This window comes from Cotesia glomerata, linkage group LG4, assembly GCF_020080835.1.
Source record: "Cotesia glomerata isolate CgM1 linkage group LG4, MPM_Cglom_v2.3, whole genome shotgun sequence".
In the NCBI taxonomy this organism is placed as follows: Eukaryota; Metazoa; Arthropoda; class Insecta; order Hymenoptera; family Braconidae; genus Cotesia; species Cotesia glomerata.
The window spans coordinates 10,540,770-10,566,948 of NC_058161.1; the positions used below are offsets into that span (position 1 = coordinate 10,540,770).

A 26,179-nucleotide genomic window follows, 5' to 3' on the forward strand; every position below is an offset into this window, starting at 1 on the left:
AGGAAAAATGTTACTTTAAATCATTATTTGATTTTTTTTTTTTACTAAGATGCGGTCTTTAAAAAATATTCCAAAAATTTTTAAATCGATAATTTTTTTATCAAAAGATACATCGAAAATATTGTTCTAGATAATAAAAACAAAAATTGTCAAATTAATGATAAAAATTTTACTATCAAAAAATTTTGTTTTAACTTTCCATTTTAATTTTCTCCCAGTCTATTTACATTTTTTACTAAATTCACCTCTTTAATAACATTTTGAAGAAATTGTTTACATTTAATTGCGTATAAATTTATTTATGAAGTTTAGAGTCTACATCAAGACATTCCCTGAATAAATTCTTATAATATTACGAATACAGTGGTCTTTAAAACTTTTTCGTTTTCTACCTTCAAGTCCCCACTATCCCTTACGAAAAAGTGAAGGGCTCAACTACTGTATACTCTATAATTTTGATTTCAAACTCAGTCAAAATTATAAACTCTTGACTGGATTATATTATATGAAAACGAACTCCTGATTTTTTTATTTAGAAGATTTCCTGTTATACACTACCTTTCAATGCTGTGGTTTATTTTTAACTTCCCGCTACGAAAATCGAAGATTTTCAAAAATCGGGAAGTTATTGTTTTCACCCCGTTTTACAAAAAACCGAGTTTTCATCAGATCTCGACGTTTGAAAGTCACAGGAAGCTTCCCTGACTATCCCCGCGAGGTTGTCACGGTGTCTGTATGTGTGTGTCTGTATGTGTATGTGTGTGTGTGTGTGTGTGTGTGTGTGTGTGTTTTTTTTTTTTTTTTTAGGGGGGGGGAATCCTTTTTACGGATTCTAGGCATAGCTGTTTGGCCTGGATATGTGGCGACTCGACGCAGCGTCATACTAACTCGACACTAACGCCCCTACCCACTAAACCCTAAACCCCTTTTCCTTCTTTCCTCTAATCCCTCATGGAAACCGCCGTCAGGCATTACTTCGTGAAGGGAGGATCTAGCTACTGCTCTTCCTTCTGGTGGCTAAGGTGTTAACTACCTTCCTTCTATCTTCTGCTATTTGCTCTTTTTCTTTCGGTGGAACGCAAGTCTTTAAGGACTTCTGTTGCAAACGTGTTGGTAGCGTTCCAGGCAGCTTCTGATGACAACATTGCTTTTACTAGTGAATCTGGTTGCATTCTCTGGTTCAGGATCCTCTCCAGTTCTTCACGCTGTGGATCGAAACGAGGACATACAAAGAAGACGTGCTCCGCGTCTTCAGCAGCTCCTGGGCAGGACGGGCACTCCGAAGAGTCATCGTGCTTAAAGCGGTGTAGATACTCTCGAAAACACCCATGTCCCGACAACATCTGCGTAAGATAGTAATTAACTTCACCGTGATTCCGGTTAAGCCAAATGTCGATCCGAGGTATGAGACGGTGCGTCCACCTACTCTTCTCTGCAGCATCCCATTGTAGTTGCCATCGGCCTATGCTCTTCTGCCGTTCTTCAATCCTAAGTTTTTCAGGGATCAGTGCAGTTGACCTTTTTCGTTGGTAAAGGGCCCGTCTTTCCTCTACTAGAACTCTAAGAGGTAGGGTTCCAGCAATGACGCACACTGCTTCTTCTGATTTAGTGCGGAAGGCACTAGCTACTCGTAGGGCACTCAGTCGATATACTGGTCCAGCCTTTCTCCATGATTCTTGTGTCTTTAATGCGTCGGCCCAAATGGATATTCCGTAAGTGAGCACCGATGTGACTACTGATGACAGTAATAGCCTCCTGCTCTGCTTTGGGCCTCCGACGTTCGGCATCAGTCGTGCGAGACTGGCCCGCACTACTGACGCTTTGGCACTGACATGCTCCACTTGCTGCTTGAAGTTGAGTCGGGTATCAAGCATCACTCCCAAATATCGGATATAAGGTTGTGATATGATTTCTTGTTCGCCGACTTTCAGCTTAATGGTCTCTACCACTTTTCTGCTGGTAATAAGCATTGCCTCAGTCTTGTGTTGCGCCAGTTGCAGGTTTACTGCGTCCATCCACCGGTTAACGCGCTCAAAAGTAAGATCGAACATATGGTTTATCTCGTCAAGGTGTTTGGCAACGATCACTACGGCTACGTCATCTGCATATGCTACGAGTTTGACGTTTCTTGGCAGAGTTAGTCTTAATAGACCGTCATACATAATATTCCACAGGAGCGGGCCTAGGACTGAACCTTGTGGTACACCTCCAGTAATATCATACTCCCTCGGACCGTTCTTCGTGTCATACTTCAAGACCCTATTTTTAAAGTAGCTTGTTACGATCTTAAGAAGGTATTCTGGTACATTCTTCTCTTGGAGGGCCTGCATGATGCATTCCCAATTGGCGGAGTTGAATGCGTTTCTGATGTCTAGGGTCGCCACCAGGCAATACTCTTTCGTTCCACCCTTCCATCTGGTTGTGTGTGTGTGTGTGTGTGTGTGTGTGTGTGTGTGTGTGTGTGTGTGTGTGTGTGTGTGTGAAAGTATGTAAACCACTTATAACTTTTGAACGGCTTGACCGATTTCATCGCGGTTGGTGCCATTCGAAAGAGCTTGACCAAACTTAGATTTTGAAAACTATTTGGACCGATTCAGATCAATAGATTTTGAGAAATCTTCAAAAAACTGAAAAAAAAATTTTTTTCAAATGTGGTTTTTTTGGAATAACTTTTAAACGGCTTGATGGTTCAATTCTAAAAACTAATCAGCTCTTAATCTCAAAAAACCACGTCGATCGCCACCAGTCCGGTCAAAATCGGTTGATTCGTTCGAGAGATATCGTGAACGAAAGAAAACCGAAAAAAGTGTTTTTTCGGAATAACTCCGAAATTTTTCGCGCGATCAATTCAAAATTTGAGATTCTTCGTGAGGCTTGAAAAACTGCGTCGAATGCTGCCAACCGCGTGAAAATCGGTTTATTCATTCAAAAGTTATTGCGGTTTAAAAATTCAAAAAATAGTGTCATCAAATCCTTATCAGACTTTTGAGCTCAAAGAGCTCAAAAGCATAGGAAAACAATCTCTTTGAGCTTGGAGAGCTCAAAATAACCCATAAATTGTATTTTTGAGCTCGAAGAGCTCAAAAACGTCATTGGTGCAATTTTATGCGCCTAAGTATGGAATTAGCGGGAAGTTGCAGGGATGGCCTTCAGGGTCAACCGTTTTCCTAATTTTTTTTTTTTGAATTTTTTGAAAATATATTTTTATATAATATTATATATTACATATATATAAAGAAAATTTTCATTTGTTTATGGAAGAAAAGTAAAGTCCAAGGACATACGTAAGTAAAGAATTGTTTGAAAGTGGGGAATAATTGCTATCAGAAGCTTAAAGTTAAACAGTTATTCATAATCATCTCCAGTCGGCTGAAAATACGCTTAATAAACGCAACGGCGTAAAATTACATCATTGTGTATCAGGTATAGAAAAATGGTTTGAGATAAATTTTAATGACAGTTAGTGCGTTGTATACCGACACCCTTCGCCACTAATACAAATATTTATTCACTCGCATGATATAATATGATGTATACATGCTACATATTTATTTATCGAAATTAAAAACTGTGTCGAGTTTGGAGACTAAATATTGTACAGTGCATGTATATATAATGGGGGAAACCCCGGTCTTCATTATGATTCGTTGCGACTGGTTCGACGCTCGATTCGAGCCTCCAAAAGCATAACAACAACAACAACAACACACAACAGTTTGTTATGCATTCACTATACGTATGTTTTACGTAATTTGTACTTAAAGTAAAAGTTTACGTGTAATTCAGGCCGTCAAAGAAGCTGTATAGTTGAGTGTCTGACTGTTTTAAACAGTGTATTCAATATCAGCTGTATCTGACTTGTAGAAGAAGTAAATAGGAATTTCTACTCTCAATTAATTGTAAATATTTTAGTTTTTTACATTTTTTCATTTAAATATGATTATTTAAATTTTTATTATTCTTCATAGTTGAATTATGTGATAGTATCTTGCTAAATAATACGTAAGTTTGAAAATAAATATTTTCTATTAATGAAATTATTTTATGATCGTACTTTTTGTTCATTAGCTACAGTAAAAAAAATATTTTTTTTTATTTTTAATTAATTATTAAATACATTATCATAAACTATTAAAAAAATTGTGACTCAGAATACTTTTAATCAGAGTGATAATAATTTCTAGAGTCATGAAAATCGTTTACCAATCACCATTGTCGACACAACGCATATAAAATTCCTGATAATATGCTTGTAAATAAATAACTTTAAATACGATAGTAATATAATTTTGTAAGTCACAAGTATATGGACTTTGAAGTGAAATAATCGCGTAAGTTAGTTATAAAAATATAATTGATAACTATTTTATTGAAATTTGTTGTTCAACATTATTATTACTTTTGAAGCTTTAAGATTATTAATAATTTTGTTAATCATTAAATATTTTTATGGTACTTAAATAATTATTAATAATTTTTCTAACGGAAGTTATTAAATTAGAAAAGGAATTTATTATTACAGTAACTTTTATAACCGAAAAATTTTAAATAAACGTAACTTATTTTTATACTTAGTCAGTACAGTAAACAAATACATCGATATCATAAAAGACACAAACTCATGACTGGACTTTGAACCAGACGGCTCGAAACAATTACGCGCGCAATATCATTACATTACTTTTGATCGAGAGAAGGGGCATAATGTTTTACTCGCAATGATAAACGATTGTTTATTTTTAATTTTTTCATATCAATAAGTTTCATTGAATGATAACGGATAACGTTTTACTTTAAAGTGATCTGTATTAATTAACATTATCACTGTTAATTACTTCAGATAAGTTACAAGTGTAAGACACAACAAACTTTATAAACATCAAGGTTAATTGTATTTTAAAATTTTTCAAATTCTCAATAGAGAAAACATATGCAAAATTAATAAATTTTCAAAAAAATTAGGAAGTTACAATTAAGTTCAGTTAGAATTTCTAAAATAGCGGTTTCATCAGATATTAAAATTTTAGCTGAAAAATTTTTTTGGGTTGAATAAGTTTTTGTTTTGTCCAGTAGAGTGTTGGTGTCCGTGTGTATTTCCACGAATCAAGAATATTTATACTTTAGTAACAAATATCGTTTTTTCACGCGCTTGTATGCATATATATATATATATATATATATATATATATATATATATATATATATGTGTGTGTGTGTGTGTGTGTGTGTGTGTGTGTGTTGGGGGAGGGGGGATAAATCACTCTCAAATATCTTATTTAAGATGAAAGGAATTTAAAAAGTAAGGTAAAAGCCCCAATATATGATCATGTACCAGTATATGATCACTCCATGTATTTGTATACCTATATTTGCGAATATACTGGTACATGATCATATACTGGGGCTTTTACCTTACTTGGAAAAAAAAAAATTTTTTTTAAATATCAAACTGTAATCAACTAACTCGGAAATGTAATTAAGGAGATTCGAGCGAATCTAATGTAAAAAAATAAAATTAGAAAAACGGTTGACCCTGAAGACCATCCCTGCAACTTCCCGCTAATTCCATACCTAGGCACTTAAAATTTCAGTTATGACGTTTTTGAGCTCTTCGAGCTCAAAAATACAATTTATGTGTTATTTTGAGCTCTCCGAGCTTAAAGAGATAGCTTTCCTATGCTTTTGAGCTTTTCGAGATCAAAATTCGATTAAACACGATTTTTCTAATTTTCAAACTGCTGTAACTTTTTAATAAATCAACCGATTTTCACGCGGTAGGCGGCGATCGATGTGGTTTTTTGAGCTCTATAAAAAATTTAGAACAAAAAACTTGATCTGAGGAAAAATTTCGGAGTTATTACAAAAAAACACTTTTTTCGATTTTTTTCGACAATGATATCTCACGAACGCATCAACTGATTCTGACGCTCTATGTGGCGATCGATGCGAGTTTTCAAGGTTAAAAGCTGATTAGTTTTTGAAGTTGATCGGTTCAGCCAATTCGGAGATATTTAAAAAAAATGAAAAAAAACAACTTTTTTTGCAATTTCTCGAAATCTACTGGTCCAAATCGGTTCCGACTTACAGGAAATCTAAGTTTGGCGAAGCCCTTTTGAAGGACACCAACCGCCATGAAATCGGTCAAGCCGTTAAAAAGTTACGAGAGGTTTACACACACACACACACACACACACACACACACACACACACACACACACACACACACACACACACACACACACACACACACACACACACTCACACATACAGACGTACGGACATCATCGTGAAAATAGTCAGGAAAACTTCCTAGGACCTCGAAACGTCGAGATCCGATGAAAACTCGATTTTCGAAAAACGGGGTAAAACCAATAACTTCCCGATTTTTGAAAATTTTCAATTTTCTTAGCGGGAAGTTAAAAATACCATTCAGCCTCACCCGAAATGGAAGGTAGATTTCATGTGATATGAGATTTTCTTTATTTATGTTATTTAATTTTTTCAATAACAAATGTTTATGTAATTTTTTAATTTTCAATCCGCTATAACTTTGAAACGAGTTAATCGATTATCACGTAGTTGACAACAGTCGATGCAGTTTTTTGAATTCTATGATAAATTTCAAACCGTGAATTGATCAGGTAAAAAATTTCGGAATTTGTTTGAAAAAAACGCTTTTTTCGATTTTTTCGTCAACGATATCTCATAAACGAATCAAGCGATTTTGACCGGTCCGGCGGCGATCGACGTAGTTTTTTTATGTTAAGAGCTGATTAGTTTTTGGAATCGGTCGGTAAAGCTGTTCAAAAGTCATTCTGAAAAAACCACATTTGAAAAAAAGTTTTCATCATTTAAAAATTTTTGAATGGCCTATAAAATTAATAAAAATCTTCATAAAGTATAAGTGTTATAGATCGAATTGAGGGTAATATAATCAGCTTTACCATGAAGTTTCCAGAAATGAGCTTTTTTCTGTCAGTCAAAAGTTATTCACGGTTAAAGTTACAAAACTTGAAATTTACAAAATTTTGAAAATTTTAAATGGCCGCCATTTTCAAACTAATTGACCGATTTTGCTCATCTTCGAACTCGGTAACTACCCAAAGAACGTGTGTACCAAGTTTCATCAAGATCGGTTGAAAACTGTTCGAGATATCCTGATGACAAAGCTGGTTATATTATATATATATATGTTAGAGTGGTCCAAAAAAAACATTTTTATTTTTTTTTCAACTGCTGCTGTCTCAAAAACTTCTCTAAGGTATAAAAAAAATTCTCTCCAAAGCGCAGCTTGATATTTCAATTCTTCATGAAGCTCAATGAATTTTTATTTTCCCATTTAAATAAGACGTAAAAAAATTTTATTTACGTTTTCATCCGGTAAAACTACGAAAAAATTTTTTTTTGTATTTTTCGTCAATTATTATAGTAGGAAACTTAATTCTCTACAAAAAAGTACTGAGATAGTTTTTTCGTAATCCTAACAAGTAAAAAGTTATTAAGCTTCAAATACTCGCAATAAAAGAAAATTTAATCAGATATGATTTTAGAATCCATGTTGTATCACATTTTCTGTTTCAAAGTATTTGATTATGTAATCTATATTTTTTTCTTAAAAACATGGTATACAGTCTGATATCGGTAATTCAGTCTGGACCAGTGACAATTTAATATATCGGTTTGTTTATTTGAACCACATGTAAAATGCACTGAAGGAGATTACCAGACTTTGTAAATGCTCTAACCACTGCTTAAAAAAATTAAACTAGATTATTTACTTTTAGCACTCTCTTGCGGCCTACATGAAGATATATAGTAAATTAAATTTTTTGTTGATAATTAGTTTTTTACCCTAACCTATTACCCTAGCCGCATTACTCTCCAGTCTGAAAAAGTATGTAATACCGCCAAACTTATTCTGCCAAACTTAATGTACCGATCAGCATGGAGTACCCCTCCGATCTCGACCGGACCTCCATCGAGACAGAAGTCTGAAAAGCGGGGTTAAATAAAAAAAAAATGAAAAAAAAAAAAAAAATTTTTTTGTTGATAATTAATTTTTTACCCTAACCTAGCTGCATTTTGATAATTATGTCTTATAAGTAATATAAACTAAAATAAAAAGTAACCAAAAAACTAAATCAGTCTCAAAGATTATATTGGTTGTATGTTTATTAGCAATTTCTTTATAGTCAAGCTTATTTACTTAAATATGTGATGACTCCTGAGATAAGGCAGTTTTACGCACGAACTCCTGTTTATTTATCATTTTTTTTTTTTTTTCAATGATTAAATTTAAAAATAAAAGAATCAATTTACGAAGGACTTTTATTTACGTACTCCTGCAAAGTTTCATGATTTTTCATTCGGTCAAAAAGCGTCCCAGCATCATGTTCAAAATTTAAATATTCACCTGTCCTACCTGTCCTACCTGTCCTACATGTTCTTAAATAAAAAAATTAAATTCAGTATACATCCGGAAGTACTAGCTTGCTCTTGATTCAGATTCCGTAATGAAATTCAAGTTCAATTTTAAAAAATCACTGCTCATAGGAAAAAATATCAATTTCAATTCAATTTTTCAATTCAATCTTTATTGTATCAAAAGGACATAGTCCTATATACAAGAGGTTTGAGATACAGGTAGATACAGAAATTACAAATTTAAACTTAGGAGCTATAATGTACAGTAGAGCAGAGAGAAAAGATGAAGATGATATAATAAGAGTATGAATGTATGTGATCGGCTGATAGGTGAGATATAGCTATCCTAAAATGTTTGCTATGTCTAATATAAATTCAAATTTAATACAAGTATAATTCAGTTGTAATTCAAACATAATTCTAATATAATTCAAACATAATTCAAACATAATTCAACCACATTACTAGAAGGATTACAGATTTAAAGTTAGTCAAGGGAAGAGGTTATTTCACATGAATTCATAGGAAAAAATATCCAAATTGTAATAAGAAAAATTATTCATAATTCACAGTTAATACTTCACCAAAAGACATGTGTTAATTATATTAGAAACAGTCTAGTTTGATAAATTTTGAAATAAATACATGCAGTTACCAAAAAAGTTTTCGTAAAGTTACTTTGAAACTATCTTTGTTCAAATTTTCTTTTGTGCGAGTACTTAAAGCTCAATAACTTTTTACTCGTTAATATTACGAAGAAACTACCTCAGTTCTTTTTTGTAGAGAATTAAATTTTCTACAAGAATAATTGATAAAAAATTCAGAAAAAAAATTTTTTTCGTAGTTTTACCGGATAAAAACGTAAAATAAATTTTTTTACGTGTTATTTAAATAGGAAAATAGAAATTCATTGAGCTTTGTGGGGGATTGAGATATCAAGCTGCGCTTTGAAGGGAAATTTTTTTATACCTTAGAGAAGCTTTTAAGATATATATTCTCGACTAATTATAACATATGATAGCAAAATCAGGTGAAAACTTCACCTTGAGGACTAATGCAATAGTTAGATTTCTAAAGAAATCTACCTAAAAATAATTTCCAACTTTAAGCTTTGAAATTAAGTATACGTAGGGGAGGATGGGGCACAGCGGCCTACTTAAGCTTGTTATTTCTTTTTATGATTTCTAACCATTGAATTTGTTTATTTTCCGTCTATTTTGAATAAATCAATCGAAATTTTGCAGAAAATCGAAGAAAAAAAAATTTTTTTATCTGGGGCATGATGGCCCACTTCCCAAAAAAAGCATATAAAAATAATTTTTTTTTTTATACTGAAGTCATTACTATCAAAATCTGGAGATTCTCCTCCCAAAAGAAGTCGTCGGGCGAAAACCACGATTTTTACAAGTTTTCAGTATCACCAAGAACTCAAAGAAGAAAAAGATCAAAATGAAGCAAAAAAAAAGAACCTCAGTTTGACAAAAACAAAAAAAAATCATATATAATCAAGCCCAAAAATTTGAAAAAAAATGCTTAAAATATAAAAATGATGATATCCATTGTCTTTATTGCATTGGACTTTACTTAAAATCCATAGAGTCATGGATTCAGTGTAAAAATTGCAATAAAAAATGGTCTCATGGTTTTTGCGTAGGTAATGACGAAGATTATTCCCACGAATATGTCTGTGATCATTGCGAATAATCGTATATCGACGTTCTAAGTAGCAAATTGTCTAACTTCATTTTAGAGAATCTTCCATTTGTACGAAAATACAATTAGTCCGAAATTTATTATCACTTTAATAAAGCATTTAATATTTAATAGAGGTATAATATTTTAATTAGGATCATTCAACTAATTAATAAGCGAACTATAACTGCGTCAAAATTTTAAAAAAATCACCCTCTAAAAAATAAGGAGTTAGACCAATTGCTAATTAGACCGTCGATATCAAATTATCTCGATGTGATTTCTTAGTTATCGAAAATTTATATTTCATGTTTTATTCAAAATTTAATTTTTTTTAACGGTTTTAAAAAATTATTATAAATTTTATTATAAAGCTGTTAATTAGTATTAAGTAAATATTAATTATTAATATAATTAATTCCTTTTCTTGCACTTAAAAATTTTAAACCTACCTACAAAAAAAAGTACAGAGGTGGTATTCGGCAAATAATTGGTTACATAAGTTGACGATAATTGAAATCACATGTTGAGTCTCTAATTCAAAATTAGAAATATGAATAACGTAGAGTAAGACATCCTTGAAGGAACTCAAATAAGAGTTAATAATACAATTAACTTACTGCTTTGATTTCAAAAAACTGTTTTCAATTTTTTACCAGTCATAAAATTCGATTTTTTGTTAAATTTTTCAGTTCAATTGAATTTTTTCCTCATTCATTTTACCCAAGATAAATACAATTGACCTGAAAAGGCTTAAAAAAATTAATTCTTTAAATTTTTCACAATTCGAGAAGAAAAAAAAATTTTTTTCGTTACAATTTTTTTTTCAAGTGGTTCATTATACCCCACATATCACATATCGGCCCAAAATATCATAAAAACATTATAGAGGTCATAACTTAACGAAAAATAAAAAAAATAAATTTTTACCTAATTTTTTAAGTGGGCCAGTGTGCCCCGGGTGGGCCGCTGTGCCCCACCCTCCCCTATAAATAAATACGTAATTTATCTAATCCCAAAATTTAAAAAAGATTCACCGTTTAGTTATTTAGATATTAAATTTTAAAAATCACATATTTTATCTCCTTATACACGGGCTCTTATGGCGGACAAACTTTCGAGACTTTAATTATTTTTTTCATTATTAACCTTCCAACTTTAACGGATAAAAAACTATACACAAGAAACTTGGATTGTTGCAAAATATAAAAACAATTTAATAGTAATACATTACCGATATAATTTTTTAAATATTTAAAGTCAAATTTTATGTTCGTAACTCGTTTATCGTCGGCCATTTATTCGAATAAAGATTTGACAACATCGTGTCAACAGCTGAGAAAAAAGAAAAGGATAGAAATATAGTTACAGAGAGAGAAACATTTAACTCACACACTCATCCACGTCTCTGTTAAGGGTATAATCAAGTGCGCTATTGCCAAATCTCTTTATTTATTCCGGCAAGTAATAAATGCCAAAGTCATTTTATTACTTTACTTTATTAAATAAGTAAAAATCATCAATTATTAAATTGTTTAAATTATTTTAAATTAAAATAAAGAATTTTGACCAATATTGGGAAGACTAAAATTAAAAAAAAATTTTAACATTATTTTGACTCATTAGTTACGCTCAAACTTCCTTAATAAAAAAATTTTTTAAATTGCATTGAATACAGTAATTTTGATCAAACAATGCGATTAGAACAATAGCTATAATAACCTAAGAAATTTAAAAATTCTGATTTTGATTTAACAATTAATACATAGAGAAGAAAGCTAGCTTTACACATTCTTTTACTTTTTTTAACTTCCCGCTATGAAAATAAATGATTTTCAAAAAGTTGGGAAGCTATTGGTTTTAGCTCGGTTTTCAAAAATCGAGTTTTCATCAGATCTCCACGTTTTGAGGTCTTAGGAAGCTAGTTTGAATATATCTACGCGGATGTCTCTTCATGTGTGTGTGTGTGTGTGTGTGTGTGTGTGTGTGTGTGTGTGTGTGTGTGTGTGTGTGTGTGTGTTTTTTTCCCTTAGGGGGGGGAATCCTTTTTACGGATTCTAGGCGTAGCTGTTTGGCGTGGATATGTGGCGACCCGACGCAGCGTCATACTAAAACTCGACGCTAACGCCCCTACCCACTAAACCCTAAACCCCTTTCCTCTTTCCTCTAATCCCTCATGGAAACCGCCGTTAGGCATTACTTCGTGGGGGGAGGATATAGCGACTGCTCTTCCTTCTGGTAACTAGGTATTATTTTACCTTTCTTCTAGTTGTTGTCATTTGCTCTTTTTCTTTCGATGGAACGCAAGTCTATAAGGACTTCTGTTGCAAACGTGTTTGCGGCGTTCCAGGCAGCCTCTGATGACAGCATTGCTTCTACTATTGTCTCTGGTTGGATTTTCTTCTTCAGGATCATCTCCAGCTCATCGCGCTGTGGGTAAAATCGTGGGCACTCAAAGAAAACGTGCTCCGCGTCTTCATTGATTCCTGGGCAGGACGGGCACTCCGGTGAATCATCATGCTTGAAGCGGTGAAGATACGTCCGAAAACATCCATGTCCTGACAACATCTGCGTCAGATAGTAATTGACCTCGCCATGACTCCGGTTTATCCAAACGTCGATTTTCGGTATGAGACGGTGTGTCCATTTTCCTGTTGTCGCGGCGTCCCACTGCGATTGCCATCGTGCGATGCTGTTCTGCCGTTCTTCAGCTCTGAGTTCCTCGGCACTTAGTGTGGTTGATCTCTTTCGTTGGTAAAGGTTCCGTCTTTCCTCAGCTAGAACTCTAAGCGGCAGAGTTCCGGAAATGACACACACTGCTTCTTCTGATATTGTTCGAAAGGCGCTTGCAACTCGTAGGGCACTCATACGATATATTGGTCCAGCTTTTCTCCATGAATCTTGCACCTCTAGTGCGTCAGCCCAAATTGATATTCCGTAGGTGAGCACCGATGTGACTACTGATGACAATAGTAGCCTCCTGCTCTGCTTTGGGCCTCCGACGTTCGGCATCAATCGTGCGAGACTAGCTCTCACTACTGACGCTTTCGTACAGACGTGTTCCACTTGCTGCTTGAAGTTGAGTCGGGCATCAAGCATCACTCCCAGATATCGTATATGAGGTTGTGATGTGATTTCTCGGTCACCGACATTAATCTTAATTGTTTCAACTTCTTTTCGGCTGGTAATAAGCACTGCTTCGGTCTTCTGCTTGGCCAGTTGTGGGTTCACTGTATCCATCCACTGGTTGATCTTCTCAAAAGTGATGTCAAACAGATGTTGAATCTCGTCGAGGTGTTTGGCGACGATCACTGCGGCAACATCATCCGCATACGCTACCAGTTTGACACATCTTGGAAGCTTCAGTCTCAGGAGCCCGTCATACATGATATTCCACAGAAGTGGACCAAGAACAGAGCCCTGTGGCACACCACCGGTTATATCATACTCTTTTGGACCATTCTTTGTATCGTATTTCAGCACTCTATCTGTAAAATAGCTAATCACTAGTCTGCGAAGATATGTTGGCACGTTCTTCTCGTCGAGAGCTTGCATGATGCAGTCCCAATTAGCGGAATTGAAAGCATTTTTGATGTCCAAGGCAGCCACCAGGCAGTGCTTCTTCGTTCCACCCTTCCATCTAGTTCCTGCGATTGCCTCTTTGGCCGTATTAACAACCAGGTTGATCGCGTCCAGGGTTGATCGTCCTTTCCGGAATCCATACTGGTTGTCTGCCAAGAGTGGGTCGACTACTGCATCTATTCGCTGATGGATGATACGCTCAAATATCTTACCCGCCGTATCTAGCATGCAGAGTGGTCGGTAAGATGACGGTTCTTCTGGCGGTTTCTTTCCTTTAGGTAAAAGTACTAACCGTTGCTGTTTCCACTTACGAGGAAAAGTACCCTCCTTGAGGCATGCGTTGTAAGCGTCTAGAAATAATGTTGGTGCTGCCTTTATGATGGTTTTCAAGGCTATATTAGGGATTCCGTCCAATCCCGGCGCTTTATTATTTCCTACCCGATTACAGGCCTCCAACAATTCTTCTTCAGTGACAGGTGGAATGTCGTCCAGTTCATCTTGCGTTGACTGATAGTTGAGACTGTGTTGCTGTGGAAACAGCGCAGTGACGATTTTCTGAAGGAGTTGGGGACACGTAGGTGACGGCATTTGTTGTTTCTTCAGGTGCGTCATGACCACCTTATACGGCCGACCCCACACGTCTTTGTCGACCTCGTATATGAGCTCTTTCCAGCATCTTCTTTTGCTCTCTTTTATGGCCTTATTAAGTTCACGACGAGCTTTTTTGTACTCTGCGATCAGCACTGCAGAGTAAGGTCGTTGATAGCCACGCTGTGATATTCTTCTCTTTCGATGACACTCTTTACGGAGGTTGCTGATATGATCATTCCACCAGTGTACCGCAGGTCTTGAATTCATAACACGTTTGCGAGGCATACTGGCATCACAAGCTTGTGTTACTCGCATCATCAGAACCTTAGTATGTTCTTCTACACATCCAGTCTCTATCGGATCACTATCGAGGGCTGTTAGCAATACTTCTGGGTCAAGAGATTTCACCTTCCAACCGACGGTGTTAAATTGCTTGATAGGCCCCCGGAGGTTCTGGTCGTTAGACGTTTCCCAGAGTATCGCATGATGGTCACTGGCAGTGTAGATGTCCAGTACCTTCCAGTTAGTGTTACCTTTAGCAAGGCTGGTACTGACAAAAGTGACGTCTACAATCGAGCTTGCGTCACCTTTGGTGTAGGTCGGCGTGTCACCACTGTTGAGCAAGACTACATCTAGTGTAGAAAGAGCTTCTAGCAGCTCTCTTCCTCGTGCATTAGTCTGCTTACTGCCCCAGTCCACTGCCCAGGCGTTAAAGTCCCCGGCTATCGCCACTGGATGATGTTGCTTCGCGTCCTCGGTCAGTCGATCCAAGAAGTCAGTAAACTCAGCAATTGAGAGGCTAGGTGGTGCGTAGCAGCTGTAAAAACGGATGCCATCTACTGATGCTGCTACAAAGCCAGCGCTGCCATTGGTAGCTACACTTTGGAAAGGGAGCTTATCACAAGCCCAGATCACAGCTTTCGTGGTGATATCCGTCTCCCAAGGTTGTCCAGCTAAATGTTTATATGGCTCCGATAAAAGCACAACGTCAAGCTTTAATTCCCGTACTGTCTGCATAAGCAGGTCATGCGCAGCTTCGCAGTGATTGATGTTAAGCTGCAGTATCCTCATGTTCGTTTATTTGTCAGCTTCTGGAGTGCTTCTTGGAAGACTGGACATCGGCCAAAACTAGACCGGTGAGCAGTGTCCTGAGAGCCAGGTTTTTCCGCACATAACGCACATTTCACTTTATTTTGGCATTGAGCAGCTTGATGACCTGTTTGCCCACATTTGATGCAAAGCCCAGATCGGTCGACTTCGCTTTTACATTGGGCAGTAGTGTGCCCAAAGTGCCAGCACTTATAGCATCGTAGTGGTGTCTTAATTGCTCTGACACGGCAATTTACCCAGCCAATCCTTATTTTGCCTGTCTTTCCAAGTATCTTCTGCACTATTGCTGCTGGCAATCGTACCGAAGCAGTTTGAGTACCTCTGTAGGCCGGACGAATTTTAATGACATCTTCAGGTATTTCGTAGTCATTTCCAGCTGCCTCTTGTAAGGCCTTCCGGACATCGTCTTTAGTTGTTTCGTCGTCAATGTCCCGGATTTCAAGCTGTTCCTCTGGGCCTTTACAGATGACTTGCGCTTCTTCTTTAAGGATGCTCTTGATGGTCTTCAGCAAAGCTTGTCCTTTGTCTGCGGTCTTTCTGGAAAGCGTAATGAGCATATTCCCATCATTCGTCTTTTGAACCTTGTCAACGACGTCACGGGTCTGATCTGATGGGACATCTTTTTTAATCCGACGCAGTATCTCGGCATATTTTGCCTTTTCAACGGGTCGAATAATTAAGGCATCTGGTTTGGTGAATTTTCGCGGTTTTTCCCGCTTAGGCTCCGGCCGAGATTTGTTCACCGGTTGTTTTGATAACCGCTCTCTCGCTTGCTCCTTCTTCTCCTTCTTGGATTGGACCTTCTGCCATTCAGTCACCTCTTTTTTTCCGGCGTTCTGCACTGCCGTGTTTTTCGGAGGGCTTGGTTTCAGGTCCTTTTTCTTCACAACTTGGCAGATCGTTGGGTCGGGAGAAGATCGATCTTTTCTCTTAGTTGACTTGCTGCTAGTTCTGATTCTGTCTTCCGCGACTGATTCACCGTCACCTTCGGCTCCAGTGTCCATTGCTTCTTCATTCACGATAGTTGCTTGAATGCTTCTCTCCGGTGTAGTGCGAGAAGTGCGTCGTACTGTTAAACACCATTCTTCATCAAGTTTCTTGAATCTCTGGAGGGCATTGGCTACGCTGGTCGTCTTGGTCTTAATCTCCTTGTGGATATTGACCTTAGATTGGATGAAGTCATTTAGCTCACTGGTCAGCTTTTCAAGGCGTTCAAACGCTTGCGACCGCTTCATTTCAGCGCTTGCTTCAATCGCTGCTTGTTGGGCATGAGGCCCGTTTTCACTATTGTTGTTTTCCTGAATTTTACTCATACTTTTAAATTCACCAGCGCATCGTACGGAGTGGAGCGGGTTGTCATAACTAGGAACGGGTGTACCCTCGGAGATAGTACTCCTACCCCAGTTCCCTGAGGCCTAGCCGACACTTAGCCAGCCCCGGAATACACGGACGGACTAGACTCGCTCGGAGCGGTGAAGATTCCGACCTCTAACACTCACTGCGTACTTCCTGATCAAGGCCCGAAGTGGCTGGCTCCTGATCCACTGCTGCAACTTACACCTCGGCAGAGCAAGCTCACATCAGCCGTGGCCTGCATCGTCGGAAACTACGACACGAGGTTCCGGTCACTCCCAGTGGGTCACAGCAGGGAACGATCGTCTTGTTAGGTCAGTTAGTGCGACCAACCCATTAAAGGGGAGTTTTGTCCACGGGAGCGTATTTTGTTTGGTTATTTTGCTTGGCTCCTACCCGCTGTACCTCATCAACTAAGAGATTAAGTATCATCCAAGGACAGCGAGCGTTCTCCCATCCGCTCGGGGAGACGCGCCCGGTAGCAGTATCTCTTCTGCCCCGAGTGTGTGTGTGTGTGTGTGTGTGTGTATTTTCCTTATAACTATTGAACGATTTAGCCGATTGAAACACGTTTTACCGCGTTTAAAAATGATGTATTGCCTTTACATTTCATGCGAATTCGAAACAATTCGGTCTATAAATTTTGAGGAATCTAAAAAATAACATTTTCAAGAAAATATTTTTTTGAGATAACTTTTAAACTACTGTATCGATTGATTCCAAAATCTAATCAACTATTAACCTCAAGAAACCCATTTGTTCAAGAGATATTATTGTCGTAAAGTTTGAAAATAAGAGTATTTTTCAAATAACTTCGGAATTTCTTCTTTGATCATTTTTGATGTAATGATTTAACTATTAGCACTTGAAGAATTGCGCCGAAAGCCGCCAAACTCATCAGAATCTGTTGATTCGTTTGGGAGGTATTTAATATTGAAAATATAAGAAAAACAGTGATTTTTTAATATAATTTTACAATTCTGTATCAGATCAAATTTTCTTTTCTGAGGATTTTTAGTGAAGAGCTCAAAAACGTCGTAATAGTCGAAATTTGAAATGCTTTGCATTTGAAATTAACGAGAAGTTGCAGGGATGGACAAAGTCGAAACGAGAAACTAAAGCGTACGAAAGATGATTATGCTGTACATTATTGCATGCCTTAAACGCGAAGCGCGCAGGTATGCTCTACTCTCGTCTAAAAATCGTAATTTCGATTAAGACGTGATTTTCATAATTTAAACGACAAAAATTATGGATAAAAAGCACATTGAAATAAATAATAGTAACTACAGAACACGTTAAAAAAATTTTCTTATCGATTAAATAAGATTTCTCAGAAAAAACTCGTTTTTCTGATGAATTAAATGAAATAGAGCGTGGTATTCACGGGACCTATGGGGTTGATAACACCACAACTTTGTCAAAAAATCACTTTCACGATTAAATTTTTTTTTTGTTTTATTCCTGAGGAAGTTTATCAAAACCCTTGTGAAAATTGCGTGTCAAAATAATTCCGTTTCGATACAGTTAATTTTTTTCGATTGTCAGTTCGGTGACTTTTTCTGCGATTTCGGCAGCCATATATATTATTTTTCATAAACAGAATTAAAATAACTACCCTGATAGCCACAGTTTCAGACCAACCAAGTTGGTGTCAGATAGTTGTCACCAACTTAGCGACAACTTGCGGTCAACTTCCGAATTTGTAACTGTTGGCGTCAAGTTGGCTACAAGTTTCTGGGAAAAAAAAGATCAATCTACTGCCGCAACCCTGATAGCCACCTTACCTATAACTTACTGTCAATCTACGTCCGCAATTTGAAGCAAACTTGACGGAAAGAGTTGGCAAAACGAGCGATTACCCTGATAGCCACAGTTTCAGACCAACCAAGTTGGTGTCAGATAGTTGCCACCAACTTAGCGACAACTTGCGGTCAACTTCCGAATTTGTAACTGTTGGCGCCAAGTTGGCTACAAGTTTCTGAGAAAAAAGAGACCAATCTACTGCCGCAATATGTCGCCAAATTTCTTGAGAAACTTATCGTCAACTTGGTGTGAAAAAGTTTCAGAGCAACTTTTGCCGACAACTTGGTGACAACTTGGTGAACAAGTTGACACCAACCGAGTTACTTTCCAAGAGTTGCCGCCAAGTTGGTGACAAGTTGCGGCAGTAGATTGACAGAAAGTTGCGGCCAACTTGGCTATCAGGGTACCTATTAGTTACCTATAACTTACTCTGCAAATAGACGTCAAAACTTGCTGTACAAATATTTCCATCAAATTGTAGTAAAGTTGAAAGGAAATTTAACTACAAGTTTGATTGTTAACTTGTATTCAAGTTGCGGCCGTAGATTTCCGTCAATTTGTTTACAACTGTTGTTGAGTGAAGAATTACCGCCAACTTAATGTATAAATTAACCGTAACTGCTGGAAGTCAACACTTACTGAAAAAGCGCTGGCTATCAAGGAATATGTCGCCAAATTTCTTGAGAAACTTGTCGTCAACTTGGTGCGAAAGAGTTTCGAAAGCAATTTTTGCTGACAACTTGGTGACAACTTGGTGAACAACCGAGTTCATTTCCAAGACTTGCCGCCAACTTGGTGACAAGTTGCGGCAGTAAATCGACGGAAAGTTGCGACCGACTTGGCTATCAGGGTATATAAACAAGCAGAAACAGCAGAAACTATACATACATGATGGTATAATTACTAACTGTTTTATCATCTGTTAAAATTTTTCTTTAGTTTCTTTAGTTCTACCTACAGAGGGGATAATACCCCTGATAGCTAAGTCGATCGCAACTTTCCGTCGATTTACTGTCGCAACTTGTCACCAAGTTGGCGGCAAATCTTGGAAATGAACTCGGTTGTTCACCAAGTTGTCGGCAAAAATTGCTTTCGAAACTCTTTCGCACCAAGTTGACGACAAGTTTCTCAAGAAATTTGGCGACATATTGCGGCAGTAGATTGGTCTTGTTTTTCTCAGAAACTTGTAGCCAACTTGACGCCAAAAGTTACAAATTCGGAAGTTGACCGCAAGCTGTCGCTAAGTTGGTGGCAACTATCTGACACCAACTTGGTTGGTCTGAAACTGTGGCTATCAGGGACTACTCGCGGAAAAATTCAAATTAAAAACAAATAATTCTTGTTATGACCTAAATAATTTATGTATGACATGAGGACTTAAGGCATGCTCATTTGGATTTTCCAAACTTTTTTTCTTTATATTGTAAAATGAATAATTCTTGATAACTCCCACTTTCAGACTTTTTATTGATGCTACAACTTTTAATAAAGTATTCTGTTACATTTATAATGATAATATATTGAATATAGATTGAAAATCCATATAATGTATTAGTTGATATCAATTATTGTTGTTACATAAACAAAATTCCATATTGTGTTTTTTCAATTTTTAACGATACTAATTAAATGTTAATCAATTTAAATCTCATTTTCAATATTATCAATTTTTATTTCTCTTGCAATTATATCAATATTAGGTTGCATTATAAATTCGTAAATAACATGACTATAAAAACTAAAAGTTCTATTAGTTCGAATCAATTTTTTTCACGTAAATGGTTAAATGGACATTTTCTTGAAAATATATAATATAGTCAGAATAGCTTTTTAAAACCTCAGAACTAAACATATGTGAATAACTCGGTTTTTCGAAATCGAAATAAAAAAAAAAACTTCCCAAATTTTATAAAACTTCAAATTTTTTCAATAAAAAAAATTGAATAAAAAACATTCTACAAATCGATAACAGAGTACCTATAGATTTTAAATTTATAATAGACTATAAATTCAAAAATTTTCATCAAATCATTATAATTTTAATTTTAATGAAAATTAGAAAATTTCTCTCAGTTATTAAATTATTTTATTTATGCAATTACGATTTTAGTATTGAAGATAAAAACATCTTTTAATCAGCAAACCCATAAAAATATGGAGTCATTCGTCCGGGGAATGCTAAGAGTGGGATTAATTTTGAAAAATGGATCAAAGGTTACGAATTCAACTGTAAGAAAATATGCATCGACTTTAACAAAATGTAAGATGATTGAAGGTAATTATGGTGAGCAGATTTTTTCATCATGTTATGAAGATATTGAGATACCTTCATTAACTATTCCTGAATATTTATGGCAGAAGTTGGAAAAATGGCCAAAAAGAATTGCTGTTGTACGTATACAAATTTTAGTTTAAGTCTATCTACACATTTTACTCACAATAACTTAACGCACTTCTTTATTAAAATGTTTTTCATTTAGGAATGCGGAATAACAGGAAGGAAATACACATATGCAGAAGCAAGAGACAGTGCTAATTATATTGCAAGAAGTCTAATAAATATGGGCTTAAAAAATGGTGATATAGTGGCATTAATATTACCAAATTTACCAGAAAGCCCGATTTCATTCCTCGGTATTTTAGAAGCTGGACTAGTTTGTACAACTGTCAATCCTCTGTACACTGTCGGTAAGTTTTAGACATTTTTTAATTATACGTGTTTGAGAAAGGATTAAATGTTTATAGTTATATTGTACAATTATTATAATAAGCTATAATAATACATTATTATTACTATTATTATTATTGACATTAGTGCAATTTTTCACCCTTAGAAATAATACAGTATAGGTTAACCAAAGTTGCCTTCGAAGAAATGGTGGTAGAAAAACTTAGGCTCGGTTCCCAAAAAAGCCACCGTAATTTTCCTGACATGATTTTCCTCAGCCATTGAAAAAATTTTCTAAATACATTAATATAACTATAACTTTCATGCAACTCATAAAATCATTAATTATCAAATTCCAATATACTGAAAAAAAAAAATAACTTGAAACAAGAGAAAAATTCTTGAATTAAGTAAAATTTATTTGAACCAACAAAAATTTCTTAGTTCAAGAATTTTGAAACTCAAATAAAGATGATAAATTTGTTTAAAACTATTTTCTTGATTCAATTTAATTTTTAACTTCCCGCTAAGAAAACCGAAGATTTTCTAAAATCGGAAAGTTATTGATTTTACCCCGATTTTCGAAAATCGAGTTTTCATCAGACCTCGATGTTTTGAGGTCCTAGGAAGCTTCCCTGACTATATCCGTGTGTGAGTGTATGTGGGTGTGTGTGTGGATGTATGTAAACCTCTCATGACATTTGAACGGCTTCACCGATTTCATCGCAGTTGGTACCATTCGAAAAGGATTGACCAAACTTAGATTTTGAATACAATTTGGACTGATTTGGACAGGTAGATTTTGAGAAATATAAAAAAAACTACAAAAAAATTTTTTTCAAATGTAGTTTTTTTGGCATAACTTTTAAACGGCTTTACCGATCGATTCTAAAAACTATTCAGCTCTTAACATTGAAAAACCACGTCGAATGCCGCCAAGATCGTCAAAATCGGTTGATTCGTTCGTGAGTTATCGTTGACGAAAAAAATCGAAATAAAATGATTTTTTCGATTTACACCGAAATTTGCGGTCTGATCAATTTGTGTTTGAAAAAATATAATAGAATTCAAAAAACTGTGTCGAATGCTGTCAACCGCATGAAAATCGGCTTATTTATTCAAAAGTAATTGCAGTTTGAAAATTTAAACAATACACTGATAAAAAAATTAACTTGACTCAAGAGCCAAACTCTTGAACCAAGAAATCCATTTTGAAGAAAATGATTTTCTTGAGTCAAGAGAATAAATTTTTGACTCAAGAAAATTTTCTTAGACCAAGAATAATTTCTTAGCTCAAGAATTTATTCTCTTGACTCAAGAAAATCATTTTCTTCAAAATGGAATTCTTGGTTCAAGAGTTTGGCTCTTGAGTCAAGTCAATTTTTTTATCAGTGTAGTGTTTCATCAAACTGCTATGAGACTTTTGAGCTCGAAGAGCTCAAAATAACACATAAATTATATTTTTGAGCTCGAAGAGCTCAAAAACGTCATAAGTGTAATTTCAAGCGCTTAGATATGGAATTAGCGGGAAGTTGCAGGGATGGCCTTTAGGGTCATCCGTTTTCCTATTTTTTTTTTTCTGCGTAGATAAACCTATACCTTTAAATGGACATTTCTTACATAAAAAATTGAACTAATCTTAGTTAACTCAAATATAATAATTACTGGAAAAAAAAAATCTTGTCTTTACTCATGTTTTGATTAGTTTTATTATCTAGTTCTACTTACTCAAATTCTTTAATTATCTTAATGATTATGATAATTATTTTTAACTTCCCGCTAAGAAAATTGAAAATTTTCAAAAATCGGGAAGTTACTGTTTTTACCTCGTTTTCCGAAAATCGAGTTTTCATCAGATGTTGACGTTTTGCGGTCCTAGGAAGCTTCCCTGACTATATCCGTGTGTGAGTGTATGTGGGTGTGTGTGGATGTACGTAAACCTCTCATAACTCTTGAACGGCTGAGCCGATTTGATCGCGGTTGGTGTCATTCGAAAGGGCTGGACCAAACTTAGATTTTGAATACAATTTGGACCGGTAGATTTTGAGAAATCGCAAAAAAACTAAAAAAAAAAAATTTTTCGGTCAAAATCGGTTGATTCGTTCGTGAGTTATCGTTGACGAAAGAAAACCGAAAAAAGTGTTTTTTTGGAATTACTCCGAAATTTTTTTGTCCTATCAATCTAAACTTGAAGATTCTTCATGAGGCTTAAGAAACTGCGTCGAATGCCACCAACCGCGTGAAAATCGGTTCATTTCTTCAAAAGTTATTGCGATTTGAAAATTCAAAAAATAGTGTTTTATCAAACTCCTATCAAACTTTTGAGCTTGAAGAGCATACAAAAGCTATTTTTTTGAGCTCGGAGAACTCAAAATAACACACAAATTGAATTTATGAGCTCGAAGAGCTCAAAAACGTCACACTGATAGAAGGATTTGTTTATAGTTAAAAATATTTGTTAATATTTAACAAATCATTTATTAGAGACCACTTTTTAGTCCTTAACAAATATTTCTTAGTATTTAAAAAGATTTATTAATATTTAATAAATGAAGATCTGATTTATTAAATACAAACAAATCATTTTAAATACTAAGAAATATTTGTTTGATACTAAAAAATGGTCTCTAATAAATGATTTGTTAACTATTAACAAATATTTTTTTAATACAAATAAATCCTTCTATCAGTGCATAAGTGCAATTTCAAGCGTTTAGGTATAGAATTGGCGGGAAGTTGCAGGAATGGCCTTCAGAGTCAACCGTTTTCCTAATTTTTTTATTTATAAATCATAGAAATTCAGAAAAGTTTTAAGTACTAAATATTTATTAAAAATAATAAATGCCATATAAAATAAATTTAGGAAAGTTTTAAAATATTTAAAAATCGTTAACTCATAAGTTCAGAAAAGTTAAGCATCCGACCAAATTTTAATTTCATATCTATTAGAACTTAACCGTCAACTACTGTTGGTTTTAAGCATTGCTGTTTAAATAATAATATTAACCCAGTCAGCATCCAAGTCAGAAAGATTTCAGTATGAAGTCTTTTAAAAAACTTCTTATAGAAGTCCTAATGTGACGTCTTAAGGAGCTCTTTATTACGAGCCCTGAATAAAAAAAAGTATTGAGACAAAGAAAAAAGTATTGAAAAGTATTGAATTGACTAGAAAACCAATACTTTTCAATACTTTTTTCTTTGTCTCAATACTTTTTTTTTATCAGGGAGGTCAGAACTAAGAGCTCTTAATGAACTCATAAGTTTGGAGTCAATTTTCTGACATCTAACTGAGTCCCTTTTTTGGAATTCTTTTTGAGTTGCGTATAATAAGCTTATAGACATTATAAACAAAAACACAAATTTCTTTTTAATATAAAGCTGTCAAAATCTTATTCATTTTTCATTTATTACTTTCCTGATTGAGAAATTAAATTGAAAATGATTAAAAATAATTCGAATTAAATGATTTAAAACAATTTGAATAGATTAATATATAGATATACACTTGGCATAGGTTAATTCATTTTTCTTAATCCAGGTTAATTAAATTTTTCAAAAATTTTAAATTATATTATGAAGTAATAGGCAATAATGTTAAAATCTGGTTCGTATATTCAAACTAATTTAGATAAAATAATAAAATTGGATTATAATCTGAAAAAATTATGTGAACTTTCTACATTTAAGGAGTACTTTGCATGTATCAATTTTAAACATTTTATTCGAATTTAACGATATCTTATAACTATATACTTATTAATTATTGTTGAATTTTTAATATTCATTAATTTATCTATTAGATTTTATATTGTGAAAAGTAAACAAAATTTATATAGACTATTTAAAAAAATATTACAGGTAGACTTTTGAATATTTTTTAGTATATAAATATTCGTAAAAGTTACTTTTTCTCTATCGATACACAGTATCAAATAGAATAAATAATATAGACAATAATCGCAACATTTCATCACTATATAAACTTAGCTTATAAGAATAATGAGATATGTAACGACATATCGTTTGAACAGCGTAGGGGGTTAGGTATCGATCTAGCACGCGCACGACTCGGGTTCGAATCTTAGTTACGGCAATTGCGATTTTCACTTTCTCTCTTTAAACCGACAATATATTAGGTCTAACTAAAATAATAAACATTCGAAATCAGCATCGGTGCTTCATGAAACTCTGAATTATTTTTTTCATAATTTACTTTTATTATTATTATTATTGTTATTATTAATATTATTTTTGTTGTGTTCTTATTATTGTTATCATTATAATAGCGTATAGAGATAAAAAATCATTCATTTGTGCGAGTTCAGAAAAAAGAGCTCTTTAAGAGCTCGTTTTGATGAGTTCTTAAAGTCTACAATAAGCGGCGCATTCGACCTCTTCAGAAGGTCTTAAAGACGTCTTTTAGACGTAGACTCTGACGTCCAAATCAGAAATCTGAGCTCATTCGGAATAACTTAATACGTCATTTTGCTATCTGGGAAAATATTTTAAACAAGTGTAGACAAAAATATTCTAGCCTTCAATAAATTATTTAATTTCTTCTGAAAATCGTAGAGAAATTAACTTTTTCACATGATAATTTTATATTCTAAAAATTTAACAAAATATATCATACATTGATTAAAATGTCTGTAGAATGATTTGGCGCGGAGCTATTGTCGATCGAAGCGAAAAAAGTTCTTTTTGACTTTGACTACTCAAATTATCATCGTACAGATAATGAACGTAGAGTTTTGAATATCGTGAAACATTTTTTATAAAAATTCATTGATTGATTAATAGTGCATTATAGTACATTTATACTATAAATGCTCGACAATTCCACATTATAAGCATACACTGTAAAAAAAAAACCGGTGTAAGTCCATGCGGTGTACAGTGTTAAAAATTCCGGTGTTAAATTCAACACCGAAGTCGGTGTAGCAGTAACACCGT

General features: G+C 34.7%; 1 protein-coding gene across 7 annotated transcripts in view; it reads left to right on the forward strand.

Annotated features, from left to right (window-relative positions):
• Positions 1-3,321: 3,321 nt before the first annotated feature.
• LOC123263351 (probable 4-coumarate--CoA ligase 1) overlaps positions 3,322-26,179 on the forward strand; it is a 28,179-nt gene continuing 5,321 nt past the window's right edge. Inside the window, exons 1-4 of one of the 7 annotated variants that reach the window (XM_044726034.1) lie at positions 3,358-3,899; positions 3,969-4,002; positions 20,669-20,949; positions 21,039-21,246. In XM_044726034.1, the coding sequence (XP_044581969.1) occupies positions 20,713-20,949; positions 21,039-21,246 (445 nt within the window). In that variant the 5' untranslated portion in view covers positions 3,358-3,899; positions 3,969-4,002; positions 20,669-20,712. Of the gene's footprint in view, positions 3,900-3,968; positions 4,003-4,189; positions 4,332-4,742; positions 4,885-20,668; positions 20,950-21,038; positions 21,247-26,179 lie in introns of those variants that run through there. The other 6 variants (XM_044726033.1, XM_044726031.1, XM_044726036.1 and 3 more) reach the window with 6 other exon arrangements.